We start from the raw sequence: 23334 nt of genomic DNA on the forward strand, positions 1-23334 counted from the left end.
ATGTTTTAAAAAACTCATTATTACTCAAAGTCTTGTATAACAAAATATCGAATTAAGTTATATACATTTATATAAAAATGAATTATATTTGAATATAAAATTAGCATATCTTATAAACTACATGAGGAAATTCCTCATGACTTGTAAAAGTTTGATAAGTACATTGCCGCAAAAGTGAGATTGTGGGGTTCCGATTCAACCCTTCATCTTTTTCCTAGCAGCAACTTTGCCCATTGTTATTTGGGTTCTTTCAAAATACCCCTTCAAGTTATATTTTGTCTTTATTTATCATTGATCAATCCCCTCCTATTTCCTGTTTCGTATTTCACCATAGGTTTACTTTGAACAAAACCCTCGCTTAAGTCACCAAAACCCTGGCCGACTATCATCCAGGCTCACCCGTCGTTGAAACCCCGACACCGCCGGCGACGTCAAGGTAAGAGTTGGATGTCTTGTGGTGATGTTTGGTATGAACATGTCATACTCTCTTCGTCCCAATAAATACTAGCCCTTTCAATGATGAAATTCATAAAAAATGATTTACCTTGTGTTTGCAGATAACGATTGTGAAGAATGATTTCAGCAATATCATGGGTTCCTAAAGGAGCTTCGAAAGCTGTCCCTTCTGCAGCTGATCCTCCTTCAAAAGAGGAAATCGAGGAGATAAAGAAGACAGTTCTCGTGGAACAAGGGTATGGTCTTGGGAGGTTTTAAGTTACATCGCTAATTCGAATCTACACTTCTGGAATGAATTAAATTACTAATTTTATTCTAACTCGTAGTCTGTGTACGCCCTTTTTGTGCCTGCAGTGTTGATGTTGAAAGCGAGGAAGACGATGAAGATATGAGTGTTGATGCATCCAAACAGCCTGCTGAAATCGAGCAGGCGTTAGGTGCAGCTAATGCACTTGGTAAGGCTTCTACAAGGAAAGCTGGTGGATCCGACCTCCGTGACATAGCAGATGGTCTAGATGAACTAAACATGGATGATTATGATGATGAAGATGATGGTATTTCATCGTTTAATCGCCTTCTTTCATTCCATATTCTATTTTTCCTCAGGGTGTTTTGATGTCTGTTTTCAAAATGATTGCTATGACTCTAAACAATCAGAAAATCATAATCATTTTTACCCAAACACTCATGGATTTCTATTGTTCAGCCATTGACATATTTGGTTCGGGGCTTGGGGACACGTTCTATCCAAGCAATGAATTAGACCCTTATATCAAGGATAAAGATGTAAGTTGCATAATTCCATATTCAAACTCCAGTTTTCTCTTTGATTTCCAGAAATTGCAGCTTTAAGAATCTTGAATTTTTACTCTTTAGGATGATGAGGACTCTGAAGAGCTTGAAGATGTGATTATCAAAGCCGATGATGCTGTTGTAGTTTGTGCACGAAATGAGGATGATATGAGTCATCTAGAGGCATGCAATTTATATAGCATATAGCCTTTTTTTTTTGTTTTTCCTTACATTTTCATGTGCTAATTTGTGTGTTTTAACAGGTTTGGATAGTAGAGGATCCAGAGGGTGATTCAAACATGTATGTTCACCATGATATTCTTATCCCTGCATTTCCTTTATGCACAGCTTGGCTTGATTGCCCAATTAAAGGTGGAGAAAAAGGTAATATTCATGAAGTTACAAATTAAGACTAAAAACTTAACAAAAAAGAAACAATTTTTTTAAAATAAGTCACCTTCATGTGTTATATCTCATTATATTGTATGGTTTCAGGAAATTTCATAGCTGTGGGCTCAATGGAACCTGCAATTGAAATATGGGATCTTGATATTGTAAGTTGATCTTATTTCTCATCAATTTTCAATTTTGTTTTCAATACATCAGATTTTATGACAAGTTTACCCTTTGTCTTCAGATGGATGAAGTGCAGCCATCTCTCATATTAGGTGGAGTTGCTGAGAAAAAGAAGAAGAAAAAGAAAGGAAAGAAGACAGAGGTATCCAATCATTCACCATATGTTTCTTGTCATCCTAATTCTTCAATTATATTTCATTTTTTTTTTTTTCATTTTTCATTTTTCATTTTTCATTTTTCATTTTCTTCCACCTAGAAATCCATCAAGTACAAAGAAGACAGTCACACTGATGCTGTTCTTGGTCTTTCTTGGAACAAAGGGTATAGGTATGTTAGGCATTAATTTTTTTATTACATCATTTATGATTATTATATATTTATATTACTCAATTATGATGTCATCATCAAAGCCATTTGTCACATTCATACACAGGAATATACTTGCTAGTGCAAGTGCTGATAAGTTAGTGAAGATTTGGGATGTGGCAACTGGAAAATGCAAACTTACCATGGATCATCATACAGATAAGGCAAGCTTTATTTATCTTTCTTAGTAAAAAAAAAAAAGCTCAAAACTTTATTATAAGACAAATTGAGGCTCAGTTTTTTTTTTTTTTTCTTTTTATATATAAATATTTATTTATTTTTTGTTCAGGTTCAAGCAGTTGCATGGAATCATCATGAGCATGAAGTTCTTCTTAGTGGATCCTTCGATCATACAGTTGTTATGGTAATAATGATCTTGTAGAATCCAAGTTTTTTAGATGTGGTTATTGTTTATAAATATTTATTGTGATTTTATTGGTTGATATGATTCTTGTTGTATTGTAGAGGGATGGAAGGGTTCCTACACATTTAGGGTTTAAATGGTCTGTTAGTGCTGATGTTGAAAGCTTGGCGTGGGACCCACATGAGCAACACTCTTTTGTGGTTAGTATTATGATATTCCGTGGGATTTGACAGGAATTGGAATCCAATTCCATTCCTGTCTCGTTATTTCCTCCCTAGTTAAAATTACTAAAATACCCTTTTTCAGGTGAGTTTGGAGGATGGTACAGTGGTTGGATTTGATATCAGAACAGCAACATCTAATCCATCAGCTGAGTTGAAGCCAAATTTTACACTTCATGCACACGATAAAGCTGTTTGTGCTATTTCTTATAACCCCATTGCACCAAATGTAATAATAATATCTCTTTTACCCTTTTTTTTTTTTTTTTTTAAATTTGTTTTATCATGTAACTACACTTGAAATCTTGAATGTTATATTGATTGGCCTATGTTTGTACTTTTTTTCCAGCTTCTTGCAACCGGTTCTCAAGACAAAATGGTAATTTTTATAACTGATGCATATGAATTATTAGAGTAGTTTCATTGATTTTGTTTATATTATATCATCTACTTCGAATAATCTTGATCCATTTTTTTGTTCTTTTTGAAATAACAGGTAAAACTATGGGATCTATCAAACAACCAACCTTCATGTATTGCCTCACAGAATCGCAAAGCGGTATGTATTTTGACCTTTTGGGGACAATAATGTAAATTGTGAACTCCTTTTTTCTACCCTTGAAGAAATGTAAGTGCATTGATTTTCATTGGATTAATGAAATTCTGATTGTGTTTTTGTTAGGGAGCTATCTTTTCATTATCTTTCTCACAAGACTGTCCCTTTTTGCTTGCTCTTGGTGGCTCTAAAGGAAATTTGGAGGTAAGCATTGTTACCTTTATCCCCCTGAAATTTCAATACTTGTCATTTTAAGTCCCTCATTATTTGCGAATTGCAGTTATGGGACACGTTATCGGATGTTGCTATTTCAAGAAGGTTTGGGAAATACGCTGTGCAAAATAAGGTTCCCGCATCAGCTTGAATCGCATTTTTTTCCCCTTTTTTTATGATGTGTACGGGTTTTGTTTGATATTCTTTTTTTTGTTAATTTAATATGATTTTGTTGTTTTGGAGGTAAAATGTTATCTAGGGTTTAATTGTATACAAATTTTGAAACATGGAAAAAGTGGCAATAGTGTTTTTTTGTGTTGTAACTGAAGTTTCGACTCCACACTCGTTAAAATATGTGGTTTTAGGGCCCTTGTTAGACGAAACATGTTATACTGTTTTTGACATATATTGAACTATAATGACTATTGAGACTAATGTTAACAGGACAAAAGTGATACTTTTCTTTTTCCATTATGAAAGACATAAATACTCTTATAATTTTATCATTGGAAATAACATTAGAAAGCTTTCTTAATGCTAATCAATCATGTTGGGATATCATTAAGTAGAATTTGTTTCCTTTGAGTTATAGTTTCTTCTCGATAAGCTAGTCTTGTTCTCAAGAAAAGCAAGAAACTTGAAGTTAAACCTAATACACAAAAGCAACCCCACCAAATGAATGTCTCGGTATAGCATTTTTGACCCATGCATATATTTGATCCCGAGCTTTCTATATTTTTGTCATAAACAACGCCTCCAAGAACACCATAGAGAAGCGATCCCAATGGAATGTTTGTTATGAGGATGTTATGATTGATCCCCGAGCTTTTGGAGCCAAACAACTCAGAAGTGATTGATACCGCAGCTGAAAATATGAACCCAGAGGAGACTCCTATTAACCCTGTGGCTACACTCAAACCACTCTCGGTGCCTATGAATATCAACAAAAGGAAAGCAATGGGCATTGGTACGAGAGAAAGCGTGAGCCACCCGGTTCTGGTAGTAGAGCTTTCTGCATTACATGGAAAATTTAAAAATAAATATATTAAGTTGTTGATATTAATGAGGTTTAAAAATATTTGAAAAAAAAAATGTTGAGATGTTTGGAGAAATACAAGGAATAAATTAAAATGTTTGAATGCAAGAAACATTAACATAAATTTATTTGTATCCGTCGCACTTTCATTTATTTCTATCATAAGTGTTAAACCATTTGTTTTTTTTTTTTTTTTTTAAATCATATTTGGTAGTTTTTTCAAATTACGGTATTATAATACGAAGAAACGAAATCAAGATGTTATAATGAACAAGTCTGTGAAAATACATTATTATTTCTTGCATTTAACCCGACAAGTAATAATGGCAAATATATAAAAACTTGTTTGAAGAAGACTTCATTTTCCTAATTTTTCTCTAATAAGTCGTTTTTTGCATAAAGTTAAAAAGAAATGTTTATATACAGTTTACTAGATTAAGTCTATGTCAGTTAAGTCAATTAATTAAAAGAATAATCTACTGAAAACATAGTATGTGACTTACTTGTATATGTCTCCGACGGGTAAAAGCAACCAACAAAGTCCGGAACAGCCGAAACAAGCCTACCAAAAAACGAACATGTAGAATAGATACTAACAAGTGCTTCCGTCTTATAAACATACCCATATGATTGAGCAATTTGCCCTAAATTATTACTATATACAAGCCCAATTGTGCCCCCACAAAAATACGCCACATAGTAAAGCCAAAAATCGAATCTACCCACCAATAACTTAGCACTATGTTCTTCACCAAGCACCATTATCCGATCTTTCTCCATCATCTTCCCAAAAGCCGAATCACCACATGATTTCACTTCCAAACTCTCTTCATAAAGTTCTTTATAGTTATTAATTTCAACTAAATTGTAACTCGGTCCTTCACCAGGGTAAACACCAAATGCTCCAATTATATGATATCGGACAGCTAGTTGCATCATTTTTGGTGAGACCAATGGAAGCAATAACAATATTGCAACCACGAATATATTTTGTGATTGAGTATCTAAAACGAAAAGATATAGCCCCGTAAGGGCGGCTATTGTATATAGAAATGTGAATGTATACGTGTCATTTTTTTCGTCTATTTTTAGTTCTTTTTGTTGGATGAGCGGGAGTAGTGCTAAAATGGATGTGACAAAAGGGAGAAATGCGTTTAGAATAAGGTAGGGGGAGTTGGTATTGTGTGAGGTTGTTTTTGTAACGATGAGGTTGTATAGAGATGCGGTTAGACCGTTGAAACTAACAGTGAGGGATACTGCGAGTGGCCAGTTGTTGGGGAAGTTTTTTATGCACAAAACAAAAGAGATAGTGTTGAACCATGTGATACTGCACCCCGCGAACAAGCACAAAACAAATACCTGTTGGATAATATGTCAAAACATATTCATGTTAACGATTGTGTTGTATTGACTAGTCACCATTTTGTTTTACAAATTTCGGTGGTAATAAATAGTATAATAAATATGGTTACAAATTTATTATTAAAATTTAAAACAATATAGTGTTCAATATCATATCCGACCATTTTTTATACAATCAATTCGATACTATCAATCAATCCAATTGGAAATTGGACCGGATCGGTTTTTTCCGTTGGATAATTAATGTTGGATATCTAATATATCTAATTTGATCCATCCAAATTTCATCAAACTTAAAAATAATTAAAATTTCTATATTAATAATTGAAATTGGATACTAATATTATTATAATTGGATATATAAAATTGGATTGGATCGGTTCGATTTTGGATTAGGTCTAACCGATTGGTCCAATTTGAATATTGGTATTTCAGATGCGATCCAATCCAATTATAATGGGATATTCGATGTATGTGGATGTGTTTAAATTGGATTAATCGGTTTGAATTCAATGAGTTATTTTTTGTATATATTAAATATAAATTTTCATATTTCAATATAAATTACGATTACCTTCAAACAAATGGCACAATTATTCACCTACAACTCACCAAACTACCAAACAAGTTTGGTTGCTTTGCCACACAAGTTATATCAACCAAACTCAATAATATAATAAATTGCTTTAATGTAAAGCCAAAAACTAAATATTAAATGTTATTTAACTTAGAAAATGCAGAAATGAGCATCTGCATGAGGAAACTGGAAACCAAATTAACATTCAATTTTGACTTCCTTTACCAATGGTCAAAGTTCGTTTGTCAACAAAATCAGTAATACTACTATACTAGAATTGGGTAGATTGCAGAAATCCTGCTATAATCTCCCATAATCTTTTCCAAAATCAATCTTCATTTTTAAAGTAACAAAGAACCCTAAAATCAAATCGGGGACGCAAGACTAAACACATTAAGAAATGAAATCAAATCAGATTACTAACCGTGAGATAAGGCAAAGAGACGAGTCTCTGAATCAGAAGCCATTGAAGACCATAACCAAACAAACCAAGGAAAGCAGCCATGAACAGGACAACCCATGTCGGAAGATATAATAACAACACCCCCGAACACCATCCGAACAACTTACCAAAATCGGAAGCCATTGACAAGTAATTGAGCTCCACCTGAGTGATTTCCAGTACGGATTTCAATTGGGTTGAATAAGAGGGGAAGTCGAAATTAGTACCCGTAAATGCCATTATCCATATTGTCGCGACTAATACCGTCCATTTTCTCCATTGTAGGGGTATCGTAATCATCTGATACTCGGCCGCCGTCTCCGAGAACAAACACGCCGAGAAGCAGAGGAGGAGAGAGAAGGAGCATATTTATGCCTCCAATGGTATTTGATATTTATAGCGTGATTTTAATGATTTGCATGGTTAAATGGTGGGTGTTAGACGAAACTATAAGTTTAGTCCCTCCACTTTTTGTCTCTCTGCATGTTTAGTTTTTATTTTGTTATTTTTTTGAACATCTAGCAAAGTGCTAGAGAAGATTACAATGTGTTCATAAAAACTGAAATTGGAGAACAACGTCAAGTATATATTTCAATTTAACATACTAACACTAATTTTGAACCACTTGTACAAAATAAGTTGTATCTCATCTGTCTTCTTCATTTGGGAGCTTTTCGCTTTCTTGAAAATAAGAACGTTTTGAGATTTCGATATAGACCAAATGGTTGAATAAATAAGGCCGAACTTCAACTCCAAACCTCTTAATAAGCCCCTTCCGGTCCATCTTCAAAAGCAGGTTCAAGGAACTCATAGGAGGTGAACGTAAAATACCTTATAATTTATGGGTGAACATCATACGTATCATAATGATACGAAAAACAAACTAAAATTGAATTAACCGATAAAGCCTAATAAATTTTAAAATTATTGGTTTGGTTTCTATTTTTTGCTAACCAATAAGAAGTGGTTTGGTTTGGAATTTATAAAGTAATGACTTAATTATTAATCGAATTGATAGAATTATATGTATTTATATATAAGTTATAACTTTTAAAGTATAGATAAATGAATAGTCTACAAGCCCAAGTAAAAATGTAAGAAAATCTATCCATCTATGTTAAAAAAACATGTATAAGAAGATTTTGCCAACTACCTCTAGGTCTCCATATTGAAATTTAATATAGAAAACTATAGTTAAAGATTAAAATTTTATATTAAAAAACTCAATAAACCTCTTCCCGCAACCCATAAGAAAACCATGAAATTGTACATATGATACCATCGGAGGAAGTTATGAAACCTATTAGAGGACTAATAAAAAAACAGTGCATTCAAATTACATAGATATTGGCGGCGAATCATGTAGTCATAAATAATATGAGTTTAAAAACAATATGAGTAAGCTAATAATTAAAGAAAAATCTGTTTTTAATTAAAATTAAGTTAATTTTGATGATTCTATACCTAATACTACATATATGACAGTTGTGTGTGTGTGTCTATAATATATATATATATATATATATATATATATATATATATATATATATATATATATATATATATATGTTCCGTCATGTAACATCCCAAAAATCATAGAAATTTAAAATTTTCAAAAACAACTCATTAACCATATAGTGTTTACAAAAAGACCATTGTTTCAAAAGTATAATCATAATCAAAGTATCCCAAGATCCAATGTCATAAAAACAGGAAGGTGTGCACGATTACGCATTCGCTTTCCTATGATCATATGAAGTACCTGAAACAATAAACTGAAACCATAAGCCAAAGCTTAGTGAGTTCCCCCAAAGTACCACCACACAACATAACAAACAATAGCATGCAAATATGAGCCTTCAACCTGACTGGACAGCCTCGCAGGGCCTACAGCCTATCCGGACAGCCTCGCAGGGCCTACAACCTATCCGACCGCCCCGAGTATCTTGGACTTCAGCACAAAGAAGGACCGCATCAACCCCTCCACAATATGTTGACATATACAATAGGTAACAAAACACATATCCAACAAATACATGTAATCATACAAATATACTAATCTATCATATAACTAGCATAACATCATCCTATACACCAGGTTACATAAACTAGTGGGTCAGTATTGGTGCCTTCGACCCATAAGTACAGTGAGCAAAACTCACCTCTTAGTCCGAACAAATAGTTGAATAGGTCTCTGCCAGAATACCAACTCTACCCGTTACCCAATTATCAAATAGTTACCAATCTCAATTACAACTCAAAATACCCAAAATACCCTTCGGTCAAACTTGGTCAAAGTTAATCTAGTTGACACCCATGTCGTAGCCAACCCATAGCCAAATCATGGCCACTCAATCTAGTCCTGATCAAAATCTACTACCACGACGTGGAATACATGCCACCACGTCGTGGGCATGTCCAGTCAAAACAAACACGATAAGTCCCTCCACGATGTCGTGGCCTTCCTTGGTAATGCCGTGGTCCTCAGTCTGAAAGGCTTTTCTTCAAAAAGAGCTTAATTCATAAGGAAAAAAGCTAAAACATCATATTTAATTCCTAATGGCTTTATAATGGATACAGTTTCCAACTTTATCCATTAATATGGTCCAAACCACCAAGATCTAGACTTTAAGTTTTAAAGGGACCCATAAATGCATCTTTCTCAACTTAATCCATTAAGTCCAAGTCTCACACTTTCATATTCGAATCAACAATATGTCTAGATGGATAAAGTTTCCAACTTTATCCATAATAATGCGTCAATCCTTCAAGATCTAAACTTTATTGCACCAAAATGACCTAAAGGACCAAGATAACTTGTATGGCTAAAAGGAAAGGCAAAAGATCATAACTTTCATAGTCCATGAGGTCCAAGAAACACTCTAAACTAATCAAAAGGTGTCAGAGTCCACTCAACTCCAATATCACTCATAAATGGACCAAAAGTGCCAAAAAAAAACCACATATGAAGTGATCTAAAGAACTAAAGAGCAAGATTGGAAGTTTATACTTACAATAGTCCAGAAATGTTGTGAAAGGTATGGTATGCTCAAGAGTCATATTAAAATGATATTGCTAATTAACATATGATACTAATGGGTCACACTAATAACAACTTTATATAATTGATTATTTATTAGAAATTGATTTTAATAAATATTCAATAAAACTCTTATAATTAAATTAGAAATTATATATTTCTAGGAAATAATAATTTTCATTACCAAGTAACATTATGTATAATTTGTATGGTGTAAATTGATAAGTCATGCACAACATTTTGGACTAGACAAATTGTTTTATCTTTTACCAAAAAGTTAAAGTTTATATTATAAACTTGTTTTATAAAATATAAAGCTTTTGCTTTCTTTCTTTTATTATTTATAAAATAAGAGTAAAAAAAAAGGAAATGTATGACTTTTTGATTATTTAAATAATAGAATGGTTCTTTGAATATTTAAATAAGTGTATGGTCTTTTGAATAGTTTATTCAAAAGATAGGGTATTGTTACTACTATAAATACAAGGTTTGAGGCTTGCATTTTTTCTATTAATTCTTTTGAAGAATGGCCGAAACTATGACCCTCCTTCTCACACTCTCTAGTCTTCTTTCCGCATAAAGAAAAGACTTGCATTTTTATGCCCTCTTTAAGTTCATATTGATTATGAATTTAAAGCTTAAGTGTTTAAGAGTTTATGGACTAGAATCTACATCAAGCCGAGTCAGTGTTGGTGTCTCAAAGGTTCCAGATTCTTCATTGTAACGCCCGTAGATTCGGGCTAGTCAATTTAGAGACGTTAAGCGTTAAAAATGACTTTTTGATAGAAGATTATTTAGAATGAATAATCTTAACTAAGTTGTAGTATATGTTACAAGGATTCCGTACATATAAATAGCGCCGTTATCCGAGTTATAACAAAGAAATTATGACATGTCGAAGTTTCGCGACAGAACCAGCACGATACAACGCGACGTAAATAGTGAATTTACGTTAGAGCAATATTTGGCCTTAGCAATCTAAATGAAAGTCGTAGAATACGTTAAACCGAGAGCGTACATAAAAAGAACATCTAAATCTGATTTCGTATGAGGAAGTTATGATTTTTCGAAGTTTCAACATTAGTAGTATGCAGCCCGAAATCCGAATATTAGATCGAGCGGTTTTTAGCCAACACAACCTAAACGACAATCTAAGATCTCGTTAATAGTAGCGTAACGAAAAAAAGACAGACGAAAACGGAGTTCAGATGAAGGAGTTATGAATTTTGAACGGAGTTTTTCTGTCCCGGCCTACTAAAAATAATATATTAAAATTAAATTCAAAATTAGTCGACGAAGTCTAAATGAAAGTTGTAGATCTTGTTTTTACCAACGCGTGGATCTAAAGAACGTCAAAAACGGAGTTCGTATGCGAAATTTATGAATTTCTAAAGTTCGGGGCGCGAAACCCCAAAACTATCAGAACTCACGAGGTGAACATATGTAGTTCACGAGGTGAGCATTAGTGGCTCACGAGGTGAACAGATGATGGACGTATTCCAGGGCAAGTTTCCATGACGAACGCAATGACGTATTGAGCTCACGAGGTGAATATTAGAAACTCATGAGGTGAACTCAGAAAATTCACCATATAAATAGAAATCGAGGGTCAGCTGAGTTTGGTTGCTCATCTCTTACTCTCCCACTCCCGATACTCCCTCTAAGCCCTATTTTAACCCCCCGAAGCCCCGGTATCATTCCAAGACCCGAAGCAAGTCCCAAAGTCCCGAAGATCCAGAAAAGTGCAATTCCCGAGCCGAAGCTCTGCCCGCGAGAAGCCAAATTGTGTGAAGATCTTCCAGATCTACCGAAGAATACTACTTTTACAAGTCGTAGTGTTGTCCGATCATCTTCTGATCAAGTGAGTGTATAGTCACTTTCATCTTACACATAGATATGAAGTATTTTATAAAATACGTGCTATGTGTATGTATATATATATATATATATATATATATATATTGTTGTTTATATGTGTGAGTATGTAGTTACTTTCTTCTACCGCATAGATATGAAGTATTTGCTATGAAATACGTGTTATGTGTTTATACGTTGTTTGTTTACTTGAGATGGTTTCCGAATGAATGTTTTATACAGATTTTAAATGATTTAAACTATATATGTATTTTATATCTACAAATATGCTGGGTAGAACATGGGTAGTCAAAATAGTTGGTGTGTGATGAAGGATGAGTTTAAGGATGAGACGAAAAGTGAACCTTGGTAGTTATGGATTTAGTACCATATAGATGAACGCTAGTAGCTATGGATTTAGTACTGTTAGATAGACGATGATAGCTATGGACCTAGTACCTACACTGGTAGTTATGGATTTAGTATCCGATGAATGAACCCTGGAAGCTATTGTCTCAGTGCCAAATAAAGAACCCTGGCAGCTATTGTCTTAGTGCCAAATAAAGAATCTCGGCAGCTATTGTCTTAGTTCCAAATAAATAACTCTGGCAGCTATTGTCTTAGTGCCAAATAAAGAACCTTGGCAGCTATTGTCTTAGTGCCAAATAAAGAATCCCGACAGCTATTGTCTTAGTGCCAAATAAAGAATCATGGCAGCTATTATCTTAGTGCCAAATAAAGAACCCTGATAGCTATTGTCTTAGTACCTAATATGGAGTGAATGAATAGATGATTCTTAGGGTAGACTCTTAAGAGTAAGGAGGATAATGGGGATGGGTAATTGGGTTGCTTGTTGATGATTAAATATAATAATTATATTATTGTGGGTTGAAAACCCTATATGCTCACCAGGCTCCCAAGCCTGACCCACTCAGTTTTCTTTGCATTACATGTAATGGCACAAGAGTATAAGTTGGTGGACTTAACGAGAGATTTTGGATTGTAGATCAGTAGTTATAAATAACTGTTGTAAGGTCTATTTTATACTGTTTATGCTTTTGGTCTGTATCGGAACATGACATCCCGAGATTTTATTATTTAATGAAAATACATTTCTTTAAAGAAATGCTTTGATAAATTCTTATCATATTTTGTTTTGGGAACAAATTCCGCAACTGTTTTCTTTAAAAGATTACTCTGATTTTAAAACAAAGCATAAACAAATCGGTCTTTTCTGGCTGTGAAATTGGGGATGTCACAGTTGGTATCAGAGCATTAGTTTAAGCGAACTAGGAATTTGTAGGATTTCTAGACTTAAACTTAGAATGCTAAGTAATGATTGTGAGGAGTGTGTCTAAAATATGTTAGGTAGTACACCTAAATTGACACAAGCACTAGTTTATTTTAGGAATGATGCCTAAAATGCTTTTATGTGCTAAATGTTATATGTTGCCATATATGATATTATTTGTTCGGATCTATGGTCTGTTGCCGACCAGATCAGAAAACCTTATGTGTTTAGGATTCTAAGCGTATGCTTACGATATTAGAACTAGTATGTAAACGTTACGGGGTGATAAGGAGATTTATATGTCTATCGTAATTAAAGCTTTCTTATCTTAAATTCTCGCTTGGTACACCAAATGTCTGTTTAGGTGCACAAAGGGTCATGGTGAAGACTCGTAGCAAAAGTGAGTAAATGGAGGAAATGAAGAAGGCTTTTGATAGTGGATGACACCTATCAGAAGATATCATAAGAGTGGTATCTTGCCTTTAGAATATGTCTGATAAAATAACAGAATGTTTAGAGGAGTACGGTACGTCTGAAGTACACCTTCGATTGGCAGGATGATGGACCGATTGGTGTAATTCTTGAAGTTGTCCCATAATCTGGAATTTCCATCACCAACCGAGTTGAAGTAGAATTGATGAGTGAAGATGCGCATGGAAGAAGTCCTAGTAGAGTCTAGAAAAATGTATATGATTAATTGGAAACATTAGTATGTGTTAAATTGTTTTGTGGTAGGGGTGAGCAAAAACCGAACCGACCAAAGAAAAACCGATAAAACCGCAATAAACCGCAACCGAAAAACTGAAACCGATGCAAAAACCAATGATGCGGATTTAATTTTTGCAAAAACCGAAGGTCAACGGTGCGCTGCGGTTTCTATCCTAAAAACCGGTCCATCAAAACCGAACCGCACCGCAAGCGTGTATAATAATAAATCAATCAATGTTTATTATATACATTCTATTTAAAATAGTTATAAACGATAATATATTTATTATATGTTTATTTTGTGTTTGTATGAAACTATATGGGGTGCAAAAGAAATGTTCTATTGTTAGCCAAACGTACTAATCGATTACATGTAATAAGCTTGTAACAAATTAAGTCAAAATCAACCAACCTTCAATCATTAGTTAGATTGTGAGAGTAGTCACAAGTTGTATTTTAAGCGACTTACAATTTTTGATTATGTAATTTTGTTTTGAGCTGAAAATGAATGTATTAAAAAAAAACAACACAATACAAGCTTATATGCACATGGTTTTCAGTTCTTACAGTTTTAAAAAACCGCACAAAAAAACATAAAAAAAACTACACCAAATTCTTAACACGGTTTAAAAACCCAAACCGCACCGATACAAACCGAAACCGCATTTAAAAACTGAAAAACCGAACCATTGCAAAACCGCACCCAACGGTTTTAAGAATGCAAAAACCGCACCATGCGGTTTGCGGTTCGGTTTAGTCTGAAAACCGCACCAAACCGCACCATGCTCACCCCTATTTTGTGGTATTAGGACTTGGGACTACGAGACAATACTTGGGACGAGTATGAGTAGGTGTGAATAGTAGTAGAGATCTATACTACTGGAAGCACATGACTCATGCTTGGATCAGGGAAGTCACAAGGTTACCAAGAAGCTTGTAATTGAGTTCGTTTTTATTCAAGTATGTCATTACCATTGTTTCGGTAATGACTAAAAAAAAGATGATTGATATCCTTGTTGGAATAGTGTCTAAGGCTGCAACTATATTAAACAGTATTTGACCCGATTGAGCATGGTCCTTTTGGGTTGCCTTCACCGTAGCAACTTGATAGGATGATTTATAATGAGAGTTGAAATATTATATGGTATAATAATATTATTTGATTAATATAAATCATAAATTAATTAGGAATTAATTTGGTGACTTAAAGAGATTAATCAACTAGAAGGGCTTAAATTGTCAAGTGTGTGATAGTTATACTTTAGGCTATAATCCATTATGGATAATGTGGTGGACGATTTTAGGGCTTAGGATAGACCTAAAATCCGTACAAGGTTATCATGAAAGGGATTAGAATTGCTTAGGGCTTAAGTTATCCAATTAGGGTTTAAAGGTAAAACCCTAGGAGCCTTACAAGTATAAATAGACCCTTGGGGTCATGGAAATCGGCACCCTTGTCTGTAAGGAAACCCTGACCGATTTCTAAGTCCCTCCTCACTCTCTCAAATCATCCTCTTGCTAGTTGGTGTTTGTAAGCCATTAGAGGAGTGACAATTGTGACTCTAAAGCTCCAAGAACAAGAAGATCAAACAAGTGATTCAAGGTAAACTTATAACTCTGATTTCTCAATGTTATTATGCTAGAATAACCATTATAAGTCTTGGATTCATGCATGTTCAATTAGAGAAACCTAGATCCAAGCATTAGGGTTTGTATGTGCACATAGGAATGTTCATATGGCCAAAACTCATTAGTGGTATCAGAGCCTAGATTGGTTTCTATTGAATTGATGCATTGGTTACTTGTTTGAGGCTTGCAAAATTCGATTTTGTGTTCCTGCCTGATGAACTCGGCGAGTCCCATAGTGGACTCGGTGAGTCCATTGTGGTACTCGGCGAGTTCGAGCGTCAGAAAGAGATAATTTCGGGATTTCTTGCTGTTTATCCTTTTGAAACTTACCTTAATCATATTAGGTCAATATAAATCCGATTTTTTGATATATTTGAGTATATCCTTGACCTCATTGAAGATATTTATCAATTAATTAAATATTAGTTTCCTTATGTGATAATTGACTAATTATTTTAATTAAATTGGTAAATTGTTTTGCAAGAAATAATTAAATAAATCAAATATGGATAATTATGTGATTAAATGTTAATTTAAATTATTTTTTGTTTGATCCTCTATGTTTTGAAAAGTTTAAAACCTACCCTCAAGTTTTGAAATTCATGTTTTGTGATTAAAAGTTTAATTTGGACAGTTTAAATTTCAAACCCTAGAATTTTACAAGTTTAGAATTCAACCCTATACTAATATAATATTACAAGGTTAATATATATATATATATATATATATATATATATATATATATATATATATATATATATGTGTGTGTGTATATGTATAATTAAAATGCTAGTCTTACCGTTAGTAGGCCTCATTCACGAAGCCGGTCTATAAGGTGGGTATAAGGTTGCTGCCTATAAAATGGCGCTTAATGGGTGTACACTCACACCCACCGCTTGCTTGATCGGTGGAGGGTCGTTAGCCGAACGGGTAGGATAGGGCAACCTCATCTCCTCATTAAAAGTATAATATGAAATGCAAAATAACTACATGTTTTTCAAAATTCCCAATCCTAGTTACTTTAGGAAAAGTGAATTAATGCAATCCCATGAAATTACACTTTTCACCCTTGCTAAGAAGTTAGTGGAGCGTGTGTGGTTTACCGGCACACTAATTGGTTCCAAGCAAATGTGGCAAAGGGTGATTCATTGTTTATCATAGTTCGATGGAGCGTGTGTGGTTTACCGACACATCAAATACGTGATCGTTATAATGAAGGCACCATGTGAATATGCATGGTAATTCACACCCACTTTGTGATCCTCGGTATCCCAGTCACAAACGAGAGGGGCATATCGAGATTTAAACATGCCATTGAAAAGTTCAGTGAATCTCATCTAAATCTAGGAATTCTCATTACACTAAGAGTCAAAGTTATGTTTTTGTGGTGGAGAATTAGTGAATCGTCATTCACTTACCTTCAAATTGTTTACATGTTAGATTACGGCATCCCTTTTCTAATATGTAAATACTGTTGTTGGATCCTAGCCCTAATTTTTCTTATTGGGTTATAATTAGGGATCCAAATTCTAATCTATCTTTGTCCTTTCTATTTGTAGATGTCAAACGCAAACAACGATGCTGCAAGCTCTTTCACATTGATGGGCCTTTGCCAAAAGGTAACTTTCGATAGAACGAACTTTAGCGAATGCATAAGATACATTCGCACGATTGCTCGCTACGAGGACAAGGAGTATGTCCTCGATGAGAAGCTCGAGAAGATCAATCCTAAAATCGTTACTCCGGCTGAAATGGCTGCTTTTGAAACTCACGAGCGTGATGCAATGAAGGTACATTGCATCATGATAGCCACCATGAATTCCGAATTCCAAAAGTCCTACGAGGACATGTATCCGTACGAAATGCACCAAGACTTGTTGGAGAGATACCATCAAAATGCGAGACAAGTGCGTTACGAGATTTTCACTAACATGATTTCCGCCAAAATGGGTCATGGATAATCTCTTACCGTGCACCTGCAAAAGATGCAAAGGTATTTCGATCGACTTCGCAAGTTAAATGTTGACTTTGGGGAAGACTTAGCGATCGACATGGTGATTCACTCTTTGTCGTCGTGTTACAATCAATTTAGGATGACCTACCACATGAACAAGGAAGAGGTCACCCTAAGAAAGCTCCAAGGTCTCCTTAGGGTTGCTGAGAGCAATCTCAAGGACAAGTCTGTTGCACCTACTCGCAATCCACCCGCTGCTCCTGTTTTGGCCATTGGGCAAGGAAGAGGCAAGAAGAGGAAGGCTCCGTCTAAGAGCTACCGCAAGGGAAAGTCCCGAGATGGTTCCTCCTCTAGTGGGACAAAAGTTGATCCCACCAAGCCTACTTCTAACCCAAAGGAGGCAGAGTGCCACCATTGCCACAAAATAGGGCATTGGAAGAGAAGCTCCCCAGAGTACCTGCAAGCCATCAAGGAAGGAAAGATCAAGCCATCTTTCGCAGGTATATACACAATTAAATCTAATGATTCATATCATGCTATTTCTTGGGTTCTTGATACCGACTGTGGTTACCACATTTGTTCTAATGTGCAGGGACTAAGAAGAAATAGGGATGTGGAGCATGGAAGAATAAATCTAATCATGGGGAACAGAAGATCGTCGCCTGTGACCAAGATTGGAGTGTATTCTCTAGTGCTTAGGAATGGTTTATCTTTAGATTTGAACAATTGTTGCTATTCGCCAGAAATGGCAAGAAACATCATTTCATTTCATGGTTTGTATAGACAAGGATTTAGATTTTCTTTTAATAATGAGAATCGTTCTATTTGTGCTTATCTAAATGGTGTCTTATATTTTGAAGCAATACCATGTAATGGAATTTATGAAACTGGTATGATTGTAGATAACCTAGGAAATGATGTTTTATGCATGGATTTTATCCAATAGTATGGATAGATCATCCTTGTGGCATTGTCGTCTTGGACATGTCAACAAGAAGCGCATAGCCCAACTCCAAAAGGATGGAGTGTTGGAGTCATTCGACCTTAGGGAAGATGACACATGTGAGTCTTGTTTACTTGGAAAGATGACTAAGTCACCCTTCGCTGGTACGTGCGAAAGGGGTGAGGGTCTATTGGACCTCATACATACTGATGTGTGTGGACCGTTTAGATCTACCACGAAGGATGGAAACCGCTTCTACATGACTTTTATCGATGACTATAGTAGATATGGGTATATGTACTTGATCAAGCAAAAGTCATAAACTTTTGAAAAGTTCAAAGAATTCAAGAATGAAGTGGAGAATCAATTGGGCAGGAAAATCAAGATGCTTCGATCCGATCGAGGAGGAGAGTACCTAAGTCTTGAATTCCACGATTATCTCAAGGAGTGTGGAATAGTTTCACAATTGACGCCACCTAGGACACCGCAGTTGAATGGTTTGGCAGAAAGGCGTAATGAACCTTGTTGGACATGGTTCGCTCTATGATGAGTCGTGCTTCGCTATCTATCTCTTTTTGGCGGTATGCCTTAGAGACTACCGCCCACATCCTTAACCGAGTCCCTACTAAGAAGGTTGCCAAAACACCTCATGAGATGTGGACAGGGAAAGCTCCTTCGTTAGCACATATCAAGGTTTGGGGTTGTGAGGCTTTCGTAAGATGAGATGCTGACGGCAAGCTCAAACCTTGTAGTGAGCGATGTATTTTCATTGGCTACCCGCAAAAATCCTTTGGATATCTCTTCTATAGACTGAAGGACAATGTTCTCTTTTTTGCGAGGATAAGAGTTTTCCGAGAGCGAGAACTCATAGGCGAAGGAGACAGTGGGAGGCAAATCGAGCTTGAAGAGATTCAAGAGTCGATAGATGAAGTAACCTCTACCGCTGGCACTCAACCCGAGGAGGAACCTCCGGTTGAACCGATTGACGTATCATTACCTCTTAGACGTTCCGAAAGAGTTAGAGTTCAACCCCAGTTGTATGGTTTTCATATTACTACCGAAGGGGACACGTATATTAGTGATAGTACACTAATAAACCTTGATGAACCTAATATCTATAAGGAAGCCATGGCAGGCCCGGAGTCTGAAAAATGGAAAGAGGCAATGGATAGCGAGATCCAATCCTTGTATGATAACCAAGTTTGGAATTTGGTTGATAATGTGCCCGGACGTAAGACCGTTGGGTGCAAATGGATCTTCAAGAAGAAGACCAACGTGGATGGAAAAGTACACACGTATAAGGCACGATTGGTTGCGAAGGGCTTTACTCAAACTCCCGGAGTTGACTATGATGAGACCTTCTCACCAGTTGCGAAGATAAAGTCTATTAGAGTGATGCTAGCTATTGCCGCATTTCATGATTATGAAATTTGGAAAATGGATGTCAAGACCGCTTTCCTTAACGGGAAGTTGGCTAAGGATGTTTACATGGCTCAGCCGGAGGGGTTTGTGGATCCGAAGCATCCGAATAGAGTGTGTAAGCTTGAGAAGTCCATTTATGGACTTAAGCAAGCGTCTTGCAGATGGAATCTTTGCTTCGATGAGAAAGTCAAAGAGTTTGGATTTGTACGAAGCGAAGATGAATCGTGTGTATATGTCAAAGCCAGTGGGAGTATAGTAAGCTTCCTCATTCTATATGTCGATGACATATTACTCATAGGAAACGACGTCCCGACTCTGCAGGAGGTTAAGTCCTGGCTCGGGAAGTGCTTCGCTATGAAGGACCTCGGAGAGGATTCCTATATTTTGGGAATAAGGATAGTAAGAGAAAGAAGTAAGGGACTAATAGGACTTAGTCAGAACACTTACTTAGAGAAGGTACTAAAACGTTTTAGTATGGAAAACTCAAAGAAGGGAGGATTACCGATACAAAGTAATGCCAAGTTGAGTAAGAATCAAAGTCCGAGTACCGAAGCTAAGATAGCTGAAATGAGCCGAGTTCCATACGCTTCCACAGTTGGATCAATCATGTACGCTATGACTTGTACTCGCCCTGATGTAGCCTTTGCTTTGAGCATGGTTAGTATATATCAAGGGAACCCTGGCAGATCCCATTGGATTGCGGTGAAGAATATCCTTAAGTACCTTCGGAGGACGAAGGAATGGTTTTTAGTCCTCGGAGGGAGTGATGACTTGAAGGTGCGAGGGTATAGTGACGCCAGCTTTCAAACCGACACGGACAACTACCTTTCGCAGTCGGGCTGGGTCTTTACCCTGAATGGAGGAGCAGTAACTTGGAAGAGTTCCAAGCAGGAAACCGTAGCTGATTCAACGTGCGAATCAGAGTACATTGCAGCAAGCGAAGCGTCGAAGGAGGCAATATGGTTGATGAACTTCATCGGTGACCTTGGAGTTGTACCTGCCATAAAGGAGCCCATGGAGATTTTCTGTGATAATGAAGGAGTGGTTGCCTTGACCAAGGAACCGAGGGATCATGGTAGATCTCGACATATCGACAGAAAATATCACTTCATCAGACATCGTGTAGAAGAAGGACAACTCGTAGTGAAGAGGATATCATCAGAAGATAACTTAGCAGATCCGCTTACAAAGGGACTGAGTATGGTTAAGTACTTGCAGCATGCTAGGAGTATTGGGCTGAAGGATATTATTAGCATAAATTAGATAGTAGTAGAAACGTGTAATAGATAAATGTAATTAACATTTGATGATTAAATAAAGGAGTTTTATTGATGAGTAATGTTACTGTCTTATGTTAATTGTTTAACTATTGTTTCACTTTACATGTTTTGACTTCCAGAATAATTGAGTTTATTAAGAATAATCGAATTATTCAAATTGTCCACAATCGTTCATATGTCGGAAGTAGATATGAATGAAGATTGTCATGAATTGGTGTGTAGATTGTCTAAATGGTATTAGACATAGCAAAAGATTGTTGTAACGTTCATGAGTGCTTATGAACTAGTTTTGAGCATTGGAACAAACCCGCGCTTGCTGGAATCACCTTATGGAATGTGATATAAAAGGTGATCGCAAGACGATAATATCATATAGTCTTAAAACCTAGATATATGGTTTGTTATTTGTTAATTGACTGTACATTGATAATGCGAAAACGCATCAGTAACTCGATGTTATAAAATGCATTGTTGTGTATAGTTGATTAATGAATAAGTAAATGCATATAAGTCGAAGTTTATCTGTAACTTTTATCCTAAGAAGGAAAAAGTGATATCTCGGCCGCTCGATGATTTGATTTGACTTATGTGTCGGGTCCGATCAGAACTGAATTGATGTGTTCGATTAAGTTCTATGTCAAATAAATCAGAGATTGAGAAACCAAATGCTAGACTAATTATTTCATAGAATTGTCAGCATGATATCTAAAAGAGGACTGTACGATCCCTTATCTAAAGGACAAGATTGATTAGATCAGAGTTTAACAGCGTCTTTAAGAGCTACAATTGCAATCCGGATTGTACTTGTGCATATAGTTACTAGACTTATCCTAGTGGGAGACTGTTGGAATAGTGTCTAAGGCTGCAACTATATTAGGCAAGTACTTGACCCGGTTGTGCATGGTCCTTTTGGGTTGCCTTCACCAAAACAACTTGACTAGAGAAATAAATAGAGAAAGAGGTTATTATGATTTATTAATATGTTATAAGAATAATATATTAAAGGAGAAGTCATATTTGTTTAATTAATATTGGTCAATAATTAATTAGGAATTAATTTTGTGATCAAGTGTAATTAATTAAACTAGAGGGGCTGAATTGTAATTATGTGATAGTTGCAAAATAGGGAAATGGTTATCCTTGTTTAAGGATGGACGAATTCAAGGATAAGGATATCCTTAAAATCGTCCAAGGTCCAAGAGATAAGGGTTTTCAAGGCTTATCTTGTGGTTGCTTGGTGGGCAAGTAACTGGATAAGGATAAGGACTGAAACCCTAATCTAAACCCTATATAAAGACCCCTAGGCCTTGGGAATTCGTGTACATGCTTCTAAGAAGTCCCAAGGATGATTTCCACCTCCTCCCTTCTCTCTCTATCGCCTCTCCAATTGCTTGTGGTGTTTGTGAGCCATTAGAGGCACTACACTTGTAGTGCTTGCTTTCAAGACTTAGGGTTTGAAGATTTAAGTTGTTATTGCAATATAACAACAAGAGTTATGTAATCTAACCTTGTATATTAATTTCAAAAATAGCATTGTTCTTTAGGGTTTTATTCTTGTGTTCATAATGTTGTGTATCTAATAGCAAAACATAGATCCAAATCTAGGGTTACATGCACACATAGGATTGTTTGTATAAAACCCATCAGATACCACTCGGTATCCTACAATTGCCAGCAAACAACCCAAAAACTTGAAAATACTCAACCGCAACAACTGTCTTCTCTTTCTAGCTGAAGACTCAACTTCTAGTGAAAACCACTCAAACTGGGAATTCTCAAAACTACAACCACAAACCAACACCATCAACATAATCCCCCAAAATCGGGAACGCATCAGTCTAATATCATACCCTAAGACTGATGATCATCCATTCATCATACTACCCCTAGCCCCGACTAGGAATAACACTAAACCATGCAGAAAGGATACTCAAAACATACTGATCACGAATTTCAATCAACCCTGAATCTGAAAATTGTGCCCACCAAACTTAAATATACACTCGACTTCCTAACAAGTCATTACCAATCCACTACTCCTATGAGCATAATGATAGTCAATCCAAAAATCCTCACTTTGCATCCAAATCCCACATCGGCTTAGGTGTACATCCACCTGAAAAATAACTCGAGACATTTACAACGAACTCCATAACTCGAGATTTTAAAATTGATACCCAACACTAGTAGGTAAACTCCTAATAAACAACCCACAAGAAAATGGGGTTCCTAATACAAAAAATTAAACAAAA

The 23334-nt window shown here is 35.7% G+C and overlaps 2 protein-coding genes across 2 annotated transcripts; one reads left to right on the forward strand and one right to left on the reverse strand.

Annotated features, from left to right (window-relative positions):
* Nucleotides 1–300: 300 nt before the first annotated feature.
* On the forward strand, nt 301–3867 carry LOC144996984 (uncharacterized). Its single transcript, XM_078956799.1, has 17 exons — nt 301–436; nt 558–692; nt 811–1010; nt 1163–1242; nt 1333–1431; nt 1512–1632; nt 1744–1802; nt 1886–1966; nt 2081–2151; nt 2258–2354; nt 2480–2554; nt 2656–2754; nt 2861–3004; nt 3125–3154; nt 3272–3334; nt 3458–3535; nt 3612–3867. The coding sequence occupies exons 2-17, from the start codon at nt 574–576 to the stop codon at nt 3693–3695; spliced, it is 1500 nt and encodes a 499-aa protein (XP_078812925.1). The 5' UTR covers nt 301–436; nt 558–573; the 3' UTR covers nt 3696–3867.
* Nucleotides 3868–3981: 114 nt separating this feature from the next.
* Nucleotides 3982–7329, reverse strand: LOC144996983 (protein NUCLEAR FUSION DEFECTIVE 4-like). Its single transcript, XM_078956798.1, has 3 exons — nt 6944–7329; nt 5084–5939; nt 3982–4556 (listed from the first exon to the last, which is right to left on the reverse strand). The coding sequence occupies exons 1-3, from the start codon at nt 7259–7261 to the stop codon at nt 4090–4092; spliced, it is 1641 nt and encodes a 546-aa protein (XP_078812924.1). The 5' UTR covers nt 7262–7329; the 3' UTR covers nt 3982–4089.
* Nucleotides 7330–23334: the final 16005 nt, after the last annotated feature.

The sequence above is a fragment of the Lactuca saligna genome, chromosome 5 (genome assembly GCF_052625555.1).
Source record: "Lactuca saligna cultivar CGN05327 chromosome 5, ASM5262555v1, whole genome shotgun sequence".
Classification (NCBI taxonomy): domain Eukaryota; kingdom Viridiplantae; phylum Streptophyta; class Magnoliopsida; order Asterales; family Asteraceae; genus Lactuca; species Lactuca saligna.

What these genes read in the sequence shown, in the direction of transcription:
- LOC144996984 (XM_078956799.1), top strand. Translation starts at nt 574, where the DNA reads ATGATTTCAGCAATATCATGGGTTCCTAAAGGAGCTTCGAAAGCTGTC. An exon ending in AATTAAAGGTGGAGAAAAAG is followed by an intron (nt 1,633 to 1,743) that starts GTAATATTCATG and finishes GTATGGTTTCAG; the next exon opens with GAAATTTCATAGCTGTGGGC. An exon ending in ATAACCCCATTGCACCAAAT is followed by an intron (nt 3,005 to 3,124) that starts GTAATAATAATA and finishes CTTTTTTTCCAG; the next exon opens with CTTCTTGCAACCGGTTCTCA.
- LOC144996983 (XM_078956798.1), bottom strand. Translation starts at nt 7,261, where the DNA reads ATGATTACGATACCCCTACAATGGAGAAAATGGACGGTATTAGTCGCG. An exon ending in TCTCTTTGCCTTATCTCACG is followed by an intron (nt 5,940 to 6,943) that starts GTTAGTAATCTG and finishes ATTATCCAACAG; the next exon opens with GTATTTGTTTTGTGCTTGTT. An exon ending in CCCGTCGGAGACATATACAA is followed by an intron (nt 4,557 to 5,083) that starts GTAAGTCACATA and finishes CATGTAATGCAG; the next exon opens with AAAGCTCTACTACCAGAACC.